Source organism: Hippocampus guttulatus, chromosome 16 (assembly GCF_054856545.1).
Source record: "Hippocampus guttulatus isolate MCC_2025c chromosome 16, RoL_Hgut_1.0, whole genome shotgun sequence".
In the NCBI taxonomy this organism is placed as follows: domain Eukaryota; kingdom Metazoa; phylum Chordata; class Actinopteri; order Syngnathiformes; family Syngnathidae; genus Hippocampus; species Hippocampus guttulatus.
This window is the reverse complement of record NC_141276.1, coordinates 3543843-3560940: the sequence shown is the minus strand read 5'-3', so window position 1 is coordinate 3560940 and position 17098 is coordinate 3543843. Positions and strand designations below refer to the sequence as shown.

The following is a 17098-nucleotide window of genomic DNA, read 5'->3' as shown; positions in this document are numbered from 1 at the left end:
CCTCCCTGTTTGGGATAAGCGGTATTGGAATTGATGGATAGTTTACAATTGTTGTGCATTAAACAAATCATTGACAATATATCATGTCGTTTATTTCACAAATCTAATCCAGTAGTTAGAAAATAGAGCACGGGCTTGAAATTTAACATGGAGAACTGTACAACACAAAAAGTGACAGAAAGCACAAAAATGAAAGTAACAGAGCAGAGTATGAAATGGCAGACAATAATTACTGAGTTGGATAAAAATTAAAAATATGAATTTTTGAGTTTTGCATGGTATCAATGGGTAATGATTGGTTGGGTTATAAACTATGCTTACATTCATATCACAGTTCCTGGGTCACACATTAGTTTTCAGTAGTAGCGAGCCACAGTGCAAACTTTTGATGATTAAAAAAAAATCTATAATACATCGTAGATATTTTTTTCCCCCCTGACAGTATTCTGTTGAGGGAAGCAGACAAATTCGCGAAGAAGGGCGTACCTGACCTAGAGTAAAGAATGCATCACAAGCAGACAGAAAAAGGCAACTACCGTAATCAGTTACTTCATTTTTGTTTTTAAAACACACTTGACAAATTGTATGAAACCCAAATCTTCTCATGCATTTTCTGTAAAAACTAAAACAAGGAATAAATAACACAATTCTTTCAGTGCAAAACAACAGAACATAGCGAATGGAGGGGAAAAAAACATGAAATGAAAAACCTTTGAGTACCGTTTTACTGTGGAATTGTAACATCTAAAATCAATGCAGTACACTAAAGCATTGGGTTTAAATTATTCAATTCTACTTAGTTTGCATTACAACAACTTCATCATCACCATGACTTCACCACAGATTTACCGCCTGTCAAGATGTGCAAAGATTTTCCTTGAAACAAAATCAACCTTCAGGGGTGAAAACAAATTCTGGTGATACAGGGTAGTGTGAGATTGTTTGAGACAACAACGCGTGTGTGTAGAGAAAGTCACTGTATGATTTTCACTCAGAGTGTGGCAAAGACAAAACGGGCTCTTTGATGATCAAGCCCTTGCCTGCAGGTGTGTTTGGTTGTCATGGTAATCCTCTTTGACCATCACGTTAGGCACTTGTCATCGATGGGCTACGGGGATGCTTTATGGCACGTTTTTTTTGCATGCATTTTTTTGTGTGTGTATAACACTATGTCTGAGACAGCTGAAGTTCCTCCAGTCCATGTTTGCCCAGGTGATATCTAGCCAAGTCTTTCCTGGTCACTAGGCCAACGACCTGCAGGTTACAGAGAACAAGCAGTTCAGGCAATCAGAATCTCAAATATTAACATCGACATGGACACGTTTATCAAGGGCAAAAATAAAAAAACACAATAAAAACACATAATAAGGAAAAAGAAAGAGCACATTCGGTCGAGTGCAAACTTCCAAGGCCAAACAATAATGCCAGAGGGCAGTAAATTCCTGCCTCCCTGCTTCATGGCTGGTGTGTAAAACTTTAGATGCTTGTAAAAAATATTCTCCTATGTTAAAAAGTAAATAGATAAATAACCACTAAACCCAGTCGCAAATTTCAACTGTCGTTAAATTGACAGGACAATGTTACATTCCAGTCCAATACGTGGCAGTAGAGTGCTTTGCATTGTTGCGGACGCCTGCTTAAAAAAAAGGGATTAAGAATTAGCATCGTTATTATTGTGGCTTGTTTTATAAGTTTCATACTTCACACCCGACATTGGTACTGATGTCACTATGCAAGTAATTCTCTAAATATAGCCTCCTCATGCATATAAACACATTCGGTGTCCTTACATTTTGCGCTTATAAATTGTGACAACTCTCCATGCTTACCCTGTTTTCATCATCCACCACAACAAGGTGCCTGAGGCCCAGTGCCCTGACCAGCTTAAACACACGAGGAAGAGACGTTTCCTGCAAACAAATCATCTCTCTGAATCTCACTGCAGTCGCTTCGCCCAAGCGGCAGACATCAGACAGACATGCCACACGATATGCGCCGATGGGGATTACCTGTGGGACAGTGTAGGGCGTCGGGTTCATGAACTCGGAGAGGTCCATCAAACACTCTCGCTCATCTTGGGAGACGTGAATGCTTTGGATAGGGGGGAAGCGCGGGTAGGCGTCCCTGAAGTCCTTCAACTGGAGCTTCCTCTGGGTCAGCCGCGACCGCGCCAGCTCCACAAACACCTGCGAACACACAAAAGGGGGACTAGCGACGATGGATTGAACGTAACACCGATGCCTGTGAAAATACACCCCGTCGGATCAATGGGCCACCTCGCCGTCTCCACGCCACTGACCTTGTGTTTGAGAAGAACGATGAGCTGTGAGCGAAGAATGAGTCCACAGAGCTTTGCTGGCTGAACGGAAGAAAAAGCATCAAAGGGATTAATTTTGAGGGCCGGCAGCCACACTGGAAATATTTGGATTATTTGTGACACGTTTTAATTCAAGTCCAATTGTCACATTTGACGAGCTTCATGAAACGCATACAAAGACCAAGAACAGCGGAGAAGCCCTCATACCTCTTCACCAGAATCACTTTGCGACACCACCACGGGGAAACCGTTGTGATTGGTCGATGTGTTGCTCAGGATGTCAACGATGTTTCCCACCTTCTCTACCTTGTTCAAACAGGTGACGGGAGAACTCATCACTTCTCTGAAGGAAAATGACAACATTCAGATGAGATTATTTAGCACCGTGAAATTGGTGTGGTTTTCGCCAGTATGCGAAGAGGATTTTTACCTCGCTGTCAGCCAGTGTGAGGTGGCAGGAGCTTCCCAATGTAGGAAGGGAATGCTCTGCAGCTTTATGTGGATGTCATACAGACCCTGACAGAAAAAGGCGGAATAATATTTTAATATCTGCGTTTGAGAAATAGTTTTGTCTATAAGATGTAATTGTGCCATTTTTTTTTCATTCCAACAGCATTTATGCAATCGGTCGCCACACTGACTTGACAACTGCAACAAGAAAACTTTTTAAACAAAGCCAAGTGAGGCTAAGACCGCGCGTACCTCCACAAAGTAGTCTCCTACGATCTTGGCCGTCATCAAGACGAGCATGATGGGAAGTCCGTATGTGACGTTTCCCGTGGCCTCCACCATGATGACAGTCAAACTGAGAGTCATCCTAACGATGCCACCTGGACACACAACGCTACTTGGTGAAGAGTCTTGCACCTTCGGCACGACAGAAGATCAAGCAAAAACCGGTGAGTGCCGTTGTCCATTAGCGGTGAAATGTACCCACCTAACTGAGCCGCGGCTCCAATCAAGGCATATTTACCAGGATCGGCCCAGATCTAAAAAAACAAAACAAAAAAAAAACACATTACTGTTATAATTAGGGTCCTATTTTTCTGCAACTACATATTATTTGCGCAACTACGAACCATTTTAAATGTGAAGAAAAGGGTGTGGCTTTACGAGTGAATATTTAACGTTCACCGCAGAACAAGACGTCCTTTCTCGGTGCGCACGTACCGATCCGGTGGCCGAGAGGGCAGAGAGTAGAATTCCGCACAGTCTTCCCCAGGCTGCTCCAATAAGCAGAGATGGGATGAAGACTCCGGCGGACACAGTGAGGCCATACGTCCAACATGCCAGGAAGAAGTACGTGAGTGTGAACAAGCCCAGCGTCAGAGGATTGTACGATCCTTTAGGAGGGAGGGGAATATTCAACATTCTTTTTGTCTTTTTCTCCTTCACATATTGGTCATATGCATTGGCTTGAGGCACTTGGAGGGAATATGCCTTAGGAACAGCGATCACCACGATTTACCTGGCTGGTTGTGGAAAAGGCTCCGGACGCTTCTCTCTGGAGTGTTGAAGAAGGCTGTTGCCATGGAGTTATACTCCCCGTCGGCACAGAACAGCTGCAGGCAGGTGCAGAAAATATGAGAAGACAAAGAGGAAGATACAGCTTTTCTCAATCCGAGCTTCAATCGCTCTTAAAACACAGTCGCTTTGTCATTTATCGCTATGAATCGCAATTGTTCGCTGGTTAGGTTTTTTTTCTTTTAATATCTCTTAACATGCAGGTTAAAAGCAAAAACATTCATTCATAAATGGATATGTCTGCTCTTGTAACTCATCTTCTTGAGTCAAATGTCAATCTTAGGTGATCTAACAGAGTACTCTGCTACCTAATTTAGTCTGAAAAACAAAAAGGAAGTGGTGCTGCATTCCCGTCGGCACGACAGTTTAATTTCCTGCATTAGGCAAAAGCACAGTTTTTGGATTTCACAACGATCATCCGCAGAATGTTGAATTCTGCGCAGGCGTTCACCTGCAGAGGGTACTCCTCCATGTGCTCGGGGTCAAGAGGTTGACAGTCGTCGGAGAAGTAAATCATGGTGAACGACACCGTCGCGGTCACCGCCGCGACCAGCATAGCCTCCATCACTTGCAGACAAGGCCGATGGACGTATCTGATGGAACACGCAAGATCAGGCTGTGGTTTCACACATCCATATTTGGATGCTAGTGTGTTACCACCAGCAAAATGTTTATACGACAAACATGCGCTCATAGCCAGGGTTCCATACTTCCATAAAATGAATCAAAGATGATGATGAAGTGTGACGTGTCATGAGTATAAAAAGATTACACTGTAAGTACAGTAATTGTGCGCTCTTTTTGCCAAGGATTGGGACTTGGTATCGCAAACTAAAAACTCGGGTGGCAACAAAGTGTGATCGGGACATCCCTAGTGTCAAGTGTTTGCTGACTTCCATTTCACATGAGTTTGAATGTGATTGAAGAAATCCCCTCACATCCCGAGAGTGATCAAACCTGTTCTGACATTGGACTATTTTTATACTTCAGTCACATGATTCCAGGTGATGTGCGCGCAAACAACGAGAGAGTACCCTGCACGGGCACATATTTTTTATCGTTGCTTCCAGACATAAAACAATAACACGTGCGTCATCAACTAATGCGACGACACCATTCAAGTGGTTACCTTATCCTGAAGATGGTCAGCCAGTAGTTGAGAATGTTGAACAGAGCTCCTAGAAGTCCACCTGCATGGGAAAGTTTCACGGTGAAATACTGAAAAGACATTTCTTTTGTACTCCACACTGGAACCAAACGGATTGTTGAGATGACGCATGCAGAAAGAATCACATCACGTTACCTATAGCACCCATGGCAATGAACAAGGGAATTTCATAGAGGTAATACGCCACGCTCTGTGAAAGGAAGACAATTATATGTCATCATTCATACAGATTGAGAAAAAAATGAATAAATAAATAAAAATCGGTGTTAATTGCGTTTTGGCAATTCAGGTGCTTACGTCATTCTCAAATCGTCCAAAGTTGATGAGACCAGGGTTGGAGAGGTCACCTGGGTTGTTGTGGTAGATACTGAGGAAGAAGTTCAGGGTGAAGGTGGAGATCATTGATGCAAAGAACTGCAGGTGAAAAGGAAAGACATTACACAGGCAAAGATAGATTTTTAAAAAAATTGAATTATTGGGTATTATGCATTCAACACAGACATGAACAGTAATACGCAGCTCAATTTATGGCCAAATGTTTGTGTGAGGCTGCCAACTGACCGGTGTTGTTTATTGGATGACTGTCAGTTGGTATTTTTATCTACCTTTGGTATTGTGATCATTTTAGACTTTACTACTTGGAAATCTTGATCTTTATGTGACTTACTATGCGCCATGTGAGCATCTGGTTCCAGAAAGAAGCACCTTCTTCGAGAGAGAAAAGCACGCCACCTGTTGTCCCAAGAAAGAAAATCTCAGTGATTTTGACATATTGCGATTTTGTGGTGATCGGACTGCAAAAGAGTGGCTGTGAAGCATACCCATTTAAAAAGAGAGTCTTTTGGCCACAAAAAGTCAAGTTCAGGGAGCCACCAAAGATGAGTCACCACAACACGGTTTCTCACGCTTCTCATATCAGTGCCAGCAGTCGTGCGTACTTAAAACCGCTGCTCATCTTTCACAAATGTCAGCATTACTTCTTAATAGGCACACGCCTTTCCTTTGAACCTTCTACCATGCTTGATCAGGATGAACTGCGGCTCTACTGGTTCCCACTAAATACCTCTGAGACCTGAGGCTACTTCCCGATTGCCCAACTCCACTTCGATAAGCTTGTTGATTTTACCAACTGGTGCTCCGAACGCAGCCGAGACTCCAGCAGCGGCTCCGGCGGAAACAAAGTCTCGTTTTTCCGTGTCTCTGCGGAAGTATTCAAAGATCTGCAAACAGGCAGCAACATATTTTCAACATGCGCTGTCATTAAAAGAAAAAGCACAGTATAGCATTACAACAAGACACATGCATCCATGGCCGACACCGACCTTAAAGTCTCTTTTTAAAGATGTGCTCCTGCCCTGGGAGACACCTGCAGCCACTACTGCACCAGAGTGGATCATAGGCCCTTCCTGTAGGATAGTGGGAAAACAAGTAGACAGTCCATCACAATGCAGTTGATTGGCCTATTTCTGAAAGCTATTGAATGTTTCTTACCTTTCCAACAGCAAGTCCACCCACGACTGAGCAAATAACACCACACACTTTCACCACCAGAGTCTGACAAAGTACACACAACATGTATAATACAAGGTTGGGGTTTTCTTTTTGTCTCTTCATGGGTTATCCCAAGTAAGTGTGCGTACCTTGAGTCGAACCACTCTCGGAACCTTGACCCCATTCAAGTAACACTTAATTTGCGGAATACCACTTCCTGCTGCAATTGGCTTCAGATAGCAGATGGAGGAAGCAATTAGATGAGTACCATTTCTTATCCGATTTTAAAATTGACTCTTACCTCAAAAAAGGCAACAATGATTGCGCCCACCACAACAAAGGCGGAGTTTAGGACAGCCCAAAGGATGAGAGAGAGCGACAGTCCGCCCACCTCTGTAAACCTGTCTATATCTGTGAAGGTCAACGGTCAAGGAAAGATGTGCCCATCATAATGTTTAACTGTCGACTCTTCACCGCTGCTTTTATTGAAATGCATCTTCGAGGAAGTACCGGGATACTTTCTTTGACAACTTGGTATTTCATTCCAGCCAGCTGCTCCACCACAATGTCAATGAAACATGCGATGAGGCCCGTCAGAAAGCCAATCAGGCCGCAGATCACCCAGCGACTGATCTCTAAACAGCGAAAACCCTAAAGGAATGAGAAAAGACAATTCGTGTCAACTCACACCTCTTCCACCATAAATAAGGAGACACACGCACAAGCGCGCTGTCAGAATCTATTTTATGATTGTGCATGTGTGCGTGTGTCAAGCGGGGTTTCCAACCCACTCACCAGGTAACTCATACGCCTCTCTTCCTCCAAAAACAGCTGGTTCTCGATGTTATCATAGTCAAGACTCTAAACACACCAAGAAATATAGGTTAGCCTTTTAATATGCAATATGTCAGTAAGATTGTTTTGGTTATCATTCAAGGGTGATATTCTTATGCCCCCATCATAAAATTTAGACAGGGAAAATGAACATTTAACCTTTCTAAAGGACAATTACATTCAAAAAGTAAATTTTGCTAACATCTGGATGATTGTTGCAGGAATCCAGCCCCGCCCTCCCAAGAATATATATATATTACCTCATATTTGAGTGACAGCAGCTTCTCATTATGAGGGATTTCCTTTGGACGACCTCGATGGGAATCCTGCAAGTGGAAAACAGATTTATTCTCTCTAAATATATATTTCCTGTAGAGTGTTGAAAATGTGACTTTGTGCCCCACACATACCATCCCACATTTGAAATGACAGTATGCCACGGCATAGCATACATTTTTGTGCATAAGCACCGCTGGCTTGCAAACCCTGACCAGATTTAATTGCCTTCAACACGCAACCAAAACGGACATTTAACATTACTTGACGCCATAGAAAGAGCGACAGAGGGCCCTGAGAGCTCAGCTTGCGAAACTCACATGACCAAAACCTGAAACCAGGTGAGCCGTGGCATTTATTTTCAGTTGGCAGCAAGTGGCAAAAATGTCTGCTTTATAAATATTGCACAAATGCAATAAAAATCTGAATCCTGTGTTTAAACTAGTAGGGGGTGCATAAACATTGTGTTGTTGAGAATTTTTTTGACTTGACTTCCCCTTTAAGAACATTCCAAGTGACACTTCACCTCATCTGATGTGATCTCCTCTAAATCCACATTGCTGAGTCTTCCTATTTGAAAGACAGCGCCTCCTCCAGGCTACGGAGCATAAACATAAACAAGAAATATAATTGTTAATAAATTTTTGAACTTCATGACAACACACAACAACAGTCAATTATGGAGGATGGGGGGTCATGACCATAATCCAATTCATCAATCAATCAAACTTTCTTGATATAGCAGGATTTATTTAGCTGCAGTAATTAAGCAGTCTAAATGACAGACGTAAGAATTAGCATGGAAAATATGTACCGAAAACACAAAGAGTTGAGTGTGCTTCCACCTTTAGTGAGGACAGTGACATGAATAGTTCTGGTGGAAGTACGCCTCATTTTCCAGTGCTGCTACGTAAACGGAACAGCTGACTAGGAGGAATGTAGCAGATGGACAGTGACTAGTGAATTTATTGTCAACAATCATCAACTAATTTGATGAAAATTAATTGATTTTCATAATCCTCTCACTTGCATGACTTAATGTTGACAGTAGAACAGACGCATCAAGACAATCGGCGGCACTTTGGGAACAGACTTTAAGAGAATTAAATTATGCCAGTTTGTATGATGGAAGACAATGACAGATGGAAATATACGGAACTTTGCAAATTGGTTAAGATTTTTGTTGAACATGTGGGCGATTGGAGGGAATGGTTAAGCACTACTTGGCTGTAACCGGCACGCACATCTATGCTGTTGGCACACCACTGGCAAAAGCCCCACATTCAGACAAAAATTCCTTCATCCATCTTCTGTGCCGTCAGAAATTCTCCCATTAAAAACATTTATAGAATACAATAATCTATTTTCAGGCATATTATCAAATGAAAAAAGTATTACATGTAATTTTGTGAATGTTTAAGGTCGTCATTATTCTCGGGCAGCTGTGTCCAACCTTTTTTGACCGACATCTACTTTTCAAGCAACCAAGCCCGACGCGTCACTCGCGTTACCACACGTGACGCATAACCCCGGGGCGCGCGCGCATACGCACGCATGCCATGATGAACAACAGTCACTACGTACCTAACATAAATGAAACAGAAAAATAGATACGAGTTTGTAAAAAGGAAATCACTGCCTGCCTTAAGAGACCTGACGGGGATGCACTTTTTCAGCGTGTTAAATTCCCAAATATTACTGTCGTCGCTCACGTGTACCGTTTTAAAACGCAAAGAAAAACAAAAAATATATTTGTTTACATTGGTCTTCTGGCATCACGCCACATTGTGATTGTTTGGCATTTAAAGCTTATTTATACCTAAAAACAGCCTGTAACGGGATGATGAACAACTTGTTTGCAAAAAATACACGTTAGCTACTATGCTATGTCGTTGCAAATACACGGTGCTAATGTGTAGCATTAAGTATTTTACGATAGATAATTGCGACAATATACTGTACATGCATTTAGAAGCCTCATCAACTGTTAGCTTAGCATGATATCTGTGTGGTACGGACCTCCCCGTCGTGTTGACGTTTCTCGGAGCCGTTTATCAGCGGCGTTGCTTCGCCAGCGGCACTGGACTCGTCGGCTCGGCTCGACCACGACACTTTCTTCGTGATGTTAGCCATGGTGGCCCCCCGGTACCTCCGAGGGTTGCAGTGTTATTTCATGAATTGTAATAAACGGTTACATAGAGCCATGTTCCTCTCATTTCCCCATGACCGTCATTCCTGTGACTCGTGACGCTTTAGTAATGCTGCGTTCGAGGAACAGGGTAAGTCGGATTTTTCCAAACTCCGACCAGGATGAGTGCACTAGCGCACCCGTTTCAACTGGGAGGTAGAAGTTGCCAAGTTAAAATCGCCGCACTGTGAGGTCAACGCGCAAACCAGTCGTCCACCAGGCAGCCCTACACAGGGTGTCCTTCATTTACATTAATAAAATGAATTATGAAGGTTTGCTGGAGGGAAGATGTGTTGTGGTGAGCCAGAACAACAAACAATTGACCAGAATCAGAAATATTTATTGTTTACATTAGCTTTGAGGTCACACCTGGGACATTTCGAGTGTGATATTCTGATTTCCCACTTTCAGCGAATGCAGCATAACGGCCGCATGCCGGATCAAATATGTCCGCTAGTCGCAATGGATTATGGATCTTGACGTTTTTAACGATCTAGCCTACATAAGACGATACAGTACGTTTGCATATGTGTAAGGTTATACATAACATTTAAAAACACATTACTTCTGGATGGTAGAAATAAAACAAGTACGAACATGAGGTATGAATAATTTAATAAAGATCCGTTTTAATGTACTTTATAGTGCACTTAGTTTTAATGTACCTATATTTCATTGGACATACATAAGCCATGTACTTCCCACCAGTAATGAGAATCGTTTTTAAGCAACTGACAGCAAAGCAATTTATTCTTTATTGCACTTGACCTCACTGCGTCACAAGTGAGCTGAAGCATTTCCCAGCTAAATTTGTGCAAGGAAAATGGGTGTATACTGTCGCCAGGCAATCGCAGCACACACAAACAGCGATTCGCACCAACATATGAGCAATTCAACCTTCCATACATGTTTGGGGATATGGGAGGAAGAACGACAATCCATGCAACCACGGTGAGAGCATGGAACTCTTCAGAGAAAGGCCAAGATTTGAACAAGGGAAATTTGGAATGTGGGGCTCACTTGCTAACCACGAGTGGCACTATCAATCTATAGTTTTCTTATTAAACTTTTATTTCTTGACTGGGCATGAGAGCTTTCAACATCATCGACTCTTCTGTGACCATCCCAGTCCTCAGCGCTCGCTACATTTCTTTCCAATTCTCCCCGAAATCCTGTTCATTTTACTTATTTGTTTTCATTCTTTGGTTGTTTTTAAACTGTATTTTCCCCTTTAATTTGCTGGATTTTCAATGTTCTTTCAGTTGACCTCTTTAAGTAATCCCCGTTTGTTCTTAGTGTAGCTCCACAGATATTCTGGTGCTCCCCTGCGATTATTATTTTTTTAGTTTATGATCTGTTTAACTGAGTAGTTAGTTTAAATACTTAAAAAAAATCTTCTTCTAATTACCTCGCTACGCTTCCAGACTGCATGTGAGGTATTTTCCATCTTATGTGTTCGTGAGAGCTGATCGTGAGGGTGTATGTGGAAGTGGTAAATGTGAATTTGTGAGCAAAGCAACTGTACTTTTTGTCTCCTGACTCAATCAGGGGACTTCACTGCTTTCACTTTAGATTTGAGTGGCTTCATTCAGGCTGTTATGTTGAGCAAATCTCATCTACAAATCGTGTGTGTGTGTGGGGGGGGGGGGCTTATTGCAAAATAACACAGAAATGTGTTTTCAAACGGGTTAATTGAAGACTCTAAATTGCACATAGATGATTGTTGTTTGTCTAGAATTGCTCATTGATAAGATGGCGAGCAGTCAGTGTAGCCTACCTCTAGTCCCAGTCAGCTGGTGTTATTCCCAGCTCACCCGTGACCTTATTTAGGACAAGCTCTGTAAGAAATAAATAAATCATGGATATGTCAAGCAACAGAAATGATTAATCAAGTAAAAAGAAAAAAATAATTTTTTAAAAGATTATAACTTGACCCCTGGTCTAGAAGGCTCACACGGAGTCAGATTTTGATGACTGAGTAATTGTCAGCAGAAATATTCTAGTTGGTTGTAATTTCCAAAAGTCCAGTATTGACGTACTTCCTACTTTCACTTTCATGCTGGCCACTTCTATGCAACCACTGTGTTGATTTATTCTCAGACATTCCCGCACTGGACATATCTCACAGGTTCCCTTTTTTTTTTTTTTTTTTAAAATATGACAGATTTAAACAACAGCAAAAGAACTTTATATAGGCCTTATTTGTGATATTTTATAAAAGGCTCGACTGTACTGCAGTTGTGCAGTCCTCCTGTGCTGACATGGATGAAGGAAGATCTCTACTGAATCCAAGAGAGCCATCACCAGAAGCCACGGTAAGCGATACAAAACTCACCTCAACAACAAAAACAGATACCTTTATGTAGTACTTTTGAACTTTAGACTCATTTTCATCACTGGCAATATAACTAAACCAAGTTTAAATGGACCCGCTACATGTGCGTGTAGCGTTTGTGACAGACATTGGGTGTTGGGTTTGGCCGCTAAAGCGGTCTTAACTTTGGGGACAGTCCAACCCAACTGAAATGCGTATGCTAACATCGAGCATGCTAGCAACCTATGAGAACTCATGATGTTAATATGGAAACATTTTATGGCTTAGTGGAAAGGAATGCTAAAACTGCCAACAGCTGTAAAAATCTAACGTCGTCAGTGTTTTAATTCATCCTCTTCTCTCCATTCCAGTTCAACAAATCCAATCTGTTCCTGGCTGTTTTTGCAGCCGTCTTAGGAAACTTCAATTTCGGCTATTCCCTGGTCTATCCGTCTCCCGTCCTGCCTGTGCTCCAGGGTCCTGATGCGGACCCCCGGCTGAGGATGGACACCTCCCAGGCCGCCTTGTTCGGCTCAATCTACATGCTGGGTGTGGCCTGCGGCGGACTCGGGACCATGCTGCTTAATGACTTGATTGGCAGAAAGCTGAGCATTATGGTGTCGGCCATCCCTTCTGCTATTGGGTCAGATATGAAACTGTATTTGAAAGGATTGTAGATGCTATTGCGTAGTTCATTATAGTCCATGCACACTTCAGTCAGGGCTGTTGTTACTTCATTCCTAACGTGTGCGTTTCAGGTACCTGTTGCTGGGAGGGGCTACGGAATTATGGATGCTCCACTTGGGCCGCTTCCTCACTGGTGTCGCCGGGGGGGTGACAGCGGCGTCCATTCCTGTAGGTTGCGTGGGTTTTCTCCGGGTACTCCGGTTTCCTCCCGCATTCCCAAATGATGCATGGCAGCTTAATGGAAAACTCAGAATTATCCCTAGGTGTGATTGTGAGTGCGAATGGTTGTTCGTCTCTGTGTGCCCTCTGATTGGCTGGCAAACAGTTCAGGGTGTACCCCGCCTACTGCCCGAAGACAGCTAGAATGGGCTGCAGCATGCCCTGTGGCCTTCGTGACAATAAGCAGATTAGGAAATGGATGGATATTATTATTATCATCTGATCATATGCATTATGTTCTGGTGAATTTCCATCACAGTGAATTTCACATTTAGTGGGTGTTTTGTTTTGTTTCAGGTTTATATTTCAGAGATCTCCCATAAATCACTGAGAGGAGCACTGGGAACCTGCCCTCAGATTACTGCTGTATTCGGAGCGCTGGCGCTCTATGCTTTGGGTAAAAGTTTTCATAAAATCTATTTATAATGCACCCAAAATGCACTAGAACCTTTACAGGTGAATTTGACCCTCTACAAACTTTGGAATACAGACTGTTCAATGTCTCGATGCTTTTTGCACAATTTTCTGTTCTCTAACAAGGAGCCTAACTTTATGTGCGTCGTGTATGTACTATTCTGGATGTTATGTGATGTACAGGGCTAGTGTTACCATGGCGGTGGCTTGCGGTGGCAGGAGGTGTGCCAGCATTGCTGATGGTACTGCTGCTAGTCTTTATGCCTTACTCCCCCAGAAGGCTCCTCTCTCTGGACAGAGCGGAGCAGGCCGAGCACGCCCTTCACTGGCTGAGGGGAGCTGACTATGACATACAAAGCGAGCTGGATGCCATCAAGGTGAGACGTACAATAAAAATGATGAAATGGATCAGAACGTCAAACACATACAGCAGAGAGTGCTGTAATCAACTGTTAATAACATATAAAGAAGTTACAGGACAAAGTTGGCACTTAAACTTGGTATACAGTTGGACTGGCTCACAGTGCATCATAACAGTCCCCTGCTTACATGCAGGTTTGCCCTCTAGAGGCCATGAGCAGAATGGCAATAAGGGACAACTGCCATTCTATCTACTGTCGACTCTCAGGATTCAAAAACCTCTAACTAGGTATACTTACTGCATGTGTACTTCAATGCAGCACAGCATCCGTCTGCAGAGCCGCGTCACCTGGTTCGAGCTGGCTAAGCCGGTCTACTACCGGCCAATTCTCATCTCTGTGGGCATGCGTTTCCTGCAGCAGCTGACCGGCATCAGCCCCATTCTTGTCTACTTGGAGCCCATCTTTTCACAGAGCAATGTCTCGCTGGAGCCCAGGTGTGAAATGCAACCTGACTCGTTCATTCTGCGCATGACAGCTCATTATCTTTTAATTAATGAGCATTTTTTGCATACTGTATTTAAGTCGCTACCTGTCCCTGTTTGCCGCGTCAGGTACGATGCTGCAATTGTGGGGTTGGTTCGCCTTGTTTCTGTCAGCTTGGCAGCGGTTTTGATGGACAAAGCGGGGCGCAAAGCTCTGCTGTACACCTCCAGCTTTCTGATGTTCCTGGCCACACTGACCCTGACCGTGACTTCACGCACCACACCTTACCAACCAAGGCCCGCGCCTCAGAACTTCACCGCAAGTATGGAGCGCAACCTTCACTCTGACGTCACTTGGCTGGCAAGCAATCAAACACCCGCAGGACCCATTCCAATTATCAGCGTTGTGATATTTATATTTGGTGAGTGATATACTACTATCTGATTGTATGGCTTCAATGTGACAACAGCAACTATCCATCACTGCACGTTGTATCACTGTGAAGGAAAATAATTCCAGTGGAAAATCCTCTCCCTTGTGCACCTCTAGCCTGGCATTTGAGAGAACTTTTGTAGGCCGGACAATTATTGGTTCTTTGGCGCAGTACTTTGGGAAAAATCTTTTTTGAGGGGCAACACCCTGTCAAACTAATCCATTGCCATTTCCAGGCCCAATAACACCAAGTCTGTCTCAAAATAGTTTCAAGGTGCATTTTTGTAAAGGATATTGGGCTGACTTCAGCTGACAAGCTTCAACTTTATCCGGCGATCTGTACGCACGCAAACACAGAAGATTTTATGTAAAAATTCTCACAACTGACAGACATATGTGCTTCGGTGCATTCACACAAGCCATTCTTTGTCTCGTAGGATATGCCATGGGATGGGGCCCGATCACGTGGCTGCTCATGTCAGAGGTGTTGCCACTGGGTGTCAGGGGCGTGGCCTCGGGCCTGTGTGTCACCGTGAGCTGGTTGACGGCCTTCGTGCTCACGGACGCCTTCACTCACCTGGTGGACAGTTACGGCCTTTACGTGCCGTATTCTATTTTCACGGTGGTATGCGTGGTGTGTCTGCTCTTCACCGCCTGGTGCGTCCCAGAGACCCGGGGCAGATCTCTGGAGGAAATCGAGAACTATTTCAGGGCACGCAGATTTACTATTAATCATGATCATGCCAATGCACTTGCGACATGAAGGACTTCTCACTCACAAAGACTCACTATATACAAAACTACTGCTTCTGTTACTATTGTGTCTTTTTCTTCTAAATACACCAAATATGATATCAATATGGCAGAACTTTGGTCTTGTTTGTTGCGTGTGACACATAGTTTGAGGTACTGAAGATTGGTCGGCGACCATTCCAGAAGCCAGGGTGTACTCTGCCTCTTGCCCTTGGGGGAAACACTCTTGAAAATGGGTAGAGTGATGATAATGATCATTTCTATTTGCAACAGTAATACTAACCGTAATACTACACGGAAAAAAAAATCATAAAATCACAATATTAAAGGAACAATTACAAATTATTATGGTATATCTTACTTTGATTTTAAAAAAAAACAAGAATAAAGTCAAATTTACCTCTAAGTTTCTGTGTAGCTATGTTGTGGTAAGTTAAACTTTAAGATAAGTTTCACAAACAAGTTGCATTTAAACATTTTATCACATCGCACCAGTATAAAGACTTTAATGTGGTCGGACATTCATACTTCCATCTTCCCCCCCCCCCCCCCCCTCTTATAACTTTTCAGTGCGGTCTTAATACTCCTTTATGGAATACATGCATACTGAAAGCCAGTGAAACATTTTAAACATTGTAAAATAGTTGCGTAATGACAAATATGTCGGCACCTCTTTTTGATTTACCACAGACAGGGAGTGATGTGGTCACAGGTTTGCAATCCGGCTGCATGTATGCATGCGTGTCTTTGTGACAGCATATTTAAAGTACTGAGTGACATTCTGGCTGTTTTTGACAAGGGGAAAAAATACTCGACTGGATTTGTCTTGTACAAAAGATGAAATAACAGTGAATGAAAATTAATGTTAATAGTCTCCTTTATCCTAATAAGACAAGATGATATTTTGGATTTCGGGAACTGGTTGAAAGTTTCCTTCAAGTGATACGTGGTCATTTAAAGGTAAACGGAGATCCTAGTTTAAAAAATAAAAACAAAAAACTTAGTGGCTTCAGAAACAGATTTGATGTCAAAAGAACAAATGTTTCTTGATGCCCAAAGGCAATGACAGCACGACTTAACTGCATAACAATGGCAGTGGAAAAGATTCAATGAAAAAAGGCAAGGCTCTTCAAACAGATCAAGTGGCAAATATAATTATAAAAATGCATTACATAAAGACGACAAACAGGTCATGTTATTTTTACAACAAAACAAAAACAATCATTTGGATTTTTTATTTTTTTTTGCTTTGACTTGCAAGCAAAAATATGAGATAGGCCACACAAACTGGAGATAAGCAATCTTTCTGCGTTTATGCCTTTTAGATCCAGAGGGGAGCATACATTTCAGATTAATATCAACAAATTTGGTAAAAACATCTTAAACCACTTCTGATTAAAAGAGCTGCCCGAACCCACTTTTTGCACGGTACTTTCTTTAACGTCAACCAAGTTTGTCCTTTGATTTGACCCAATTTACTGCTCACATCTGGCATACATGCATGTGAAACACCACTTGCCCCTTTCAAAGCAATGTGCTGGTTTTCTACTTTATCTTTACTCTTTTTTTTTGGGGTGGGGGGGGATAGACTCTACTATAAAGTATGACAATAGCATGATTTTCATGTCACGGAGCC

General features: G+C 42.6%; 2 protein-coding genes across 3 annotated transcripts; one reads left to right on the top strand and one right to left on the bottom strand.

The window, feature by feature from the left end:
* Positions 1-70: 70 nt before the first annotated feature.
* clcn7 (Cl-/H+ antiporter 7) lies at positions 71-13002 on the bottom strand. 2 transcript variants are annotated; one of them, XM_086133341.1, is made up of 26 exons: positions 12875-13002; positions 11576-11636; positions 8137-8208; positions 7595-7660; positions 7296-7361; positions 7019-7151; positions 6802-6911; positions 6650-6730; positions 6501-6563; positions 6332-6415; positions 6136-6229; positions 5677-5741; positions 5307-5423; positions 5145-5199; positions 4971-5031; positions 4293-4434; positions 3786-3879; positions 3488-3660; positions 3255-3306; positions 3020-3147; positions 2748-2833; positions 2525-2660; positions 2300-2359; positions 2010-2186; positions 1830-1910; positions 71-1254 (listed from the first exon to the last, which is right to left on the bottom strand). In XM_086133341.1, the coding sequence occupies exons 5-26, from the start codon at positions 7305-7307 to the stop codon at positions 1168-1170; spliced, it is 2091 nt and encodes a 696-aa protein (XP_085989467.1). In that variant the 5' UTR covers positions 7308-7361; positions 7595-7660; positions 8137-8208; positions 11576-11636; positions 12875-13002; the 3' UTR covers positions 71-1167. The 2 variants fall into 2 exon arrangements, with proteins under 2 accessions (XP_085989467.1, XP_085989466.1); XM_086133340.1 differs by lacking the exons at positions 11576-11636; positions 12875-13002 and adding an exon at positions 9630-9869.
* slc2a6 (solute carrier family 2 member 6) lies at positions 11812-15567 on the top strand. The gene is made up of 8 exons (XM_086133342.1): positions 11812-12113; positions 12484-12755; positions 12871-12967; positions 13316-13415; positions 13616-13809; positions 14113-14288; positions 14406-14698; positions 15147-15567. Exons 1-8 carry the CDS (start codon positions 12060-12062, stop codon positions 15470-15472), a joined length of 1512 nt encoding a protein of 503 aa, XP_085989468.1. The 5' UTR covers positions 11812-12059; the 3' UTR covers positions 15473-15567.
* Positions 15568-17098: the final 1531 nt, after the last annotated feature.

Coding starts and splice junctions, on each gene's coding strand:
- clcn7 (XM_086133340.1), bottom strand. CDS start 9,743: ATGGCTAACATCACGAAGAAAGTGTCGTGGTCGAGCCGAGCCGACGAG. Junction 3,880..4,292: donor TGGAGGAGTACCCTCTGCAG/GTGAACGCCTGC, acceptor ACCTGCCTGCAG/CTGTTCTGTGCCGACGGGGA. Junction 2,661..2,747: donor TCACACTGGCTGACAGCGAG/GTAAAAATCCTC, acceptor ATTTTCCTTCAG/AGAAGTGATGAGTTCTCCCG.
- slc2a6 (XM_086133342.1), top strand. CDS start 12,060: ATGGATGAAGGAAGATCTCTACTGAATCCAAGAGAGCCATCACCAGAA. Junction 12,114..12,483: donor AGCCATCACCAGAAGCCACG/GTAAGCGATACA, acceptor TCTCCATTCCAG/TTCAACAAATCCAATCTGTT. Junction 14,289..14,405: donor AATGTCTCGCTGGAGCCCAG/GTGTGAAATGCA, acceptor TTGCCGCGTCAG/GTACGATGCTGCAATTGTGG.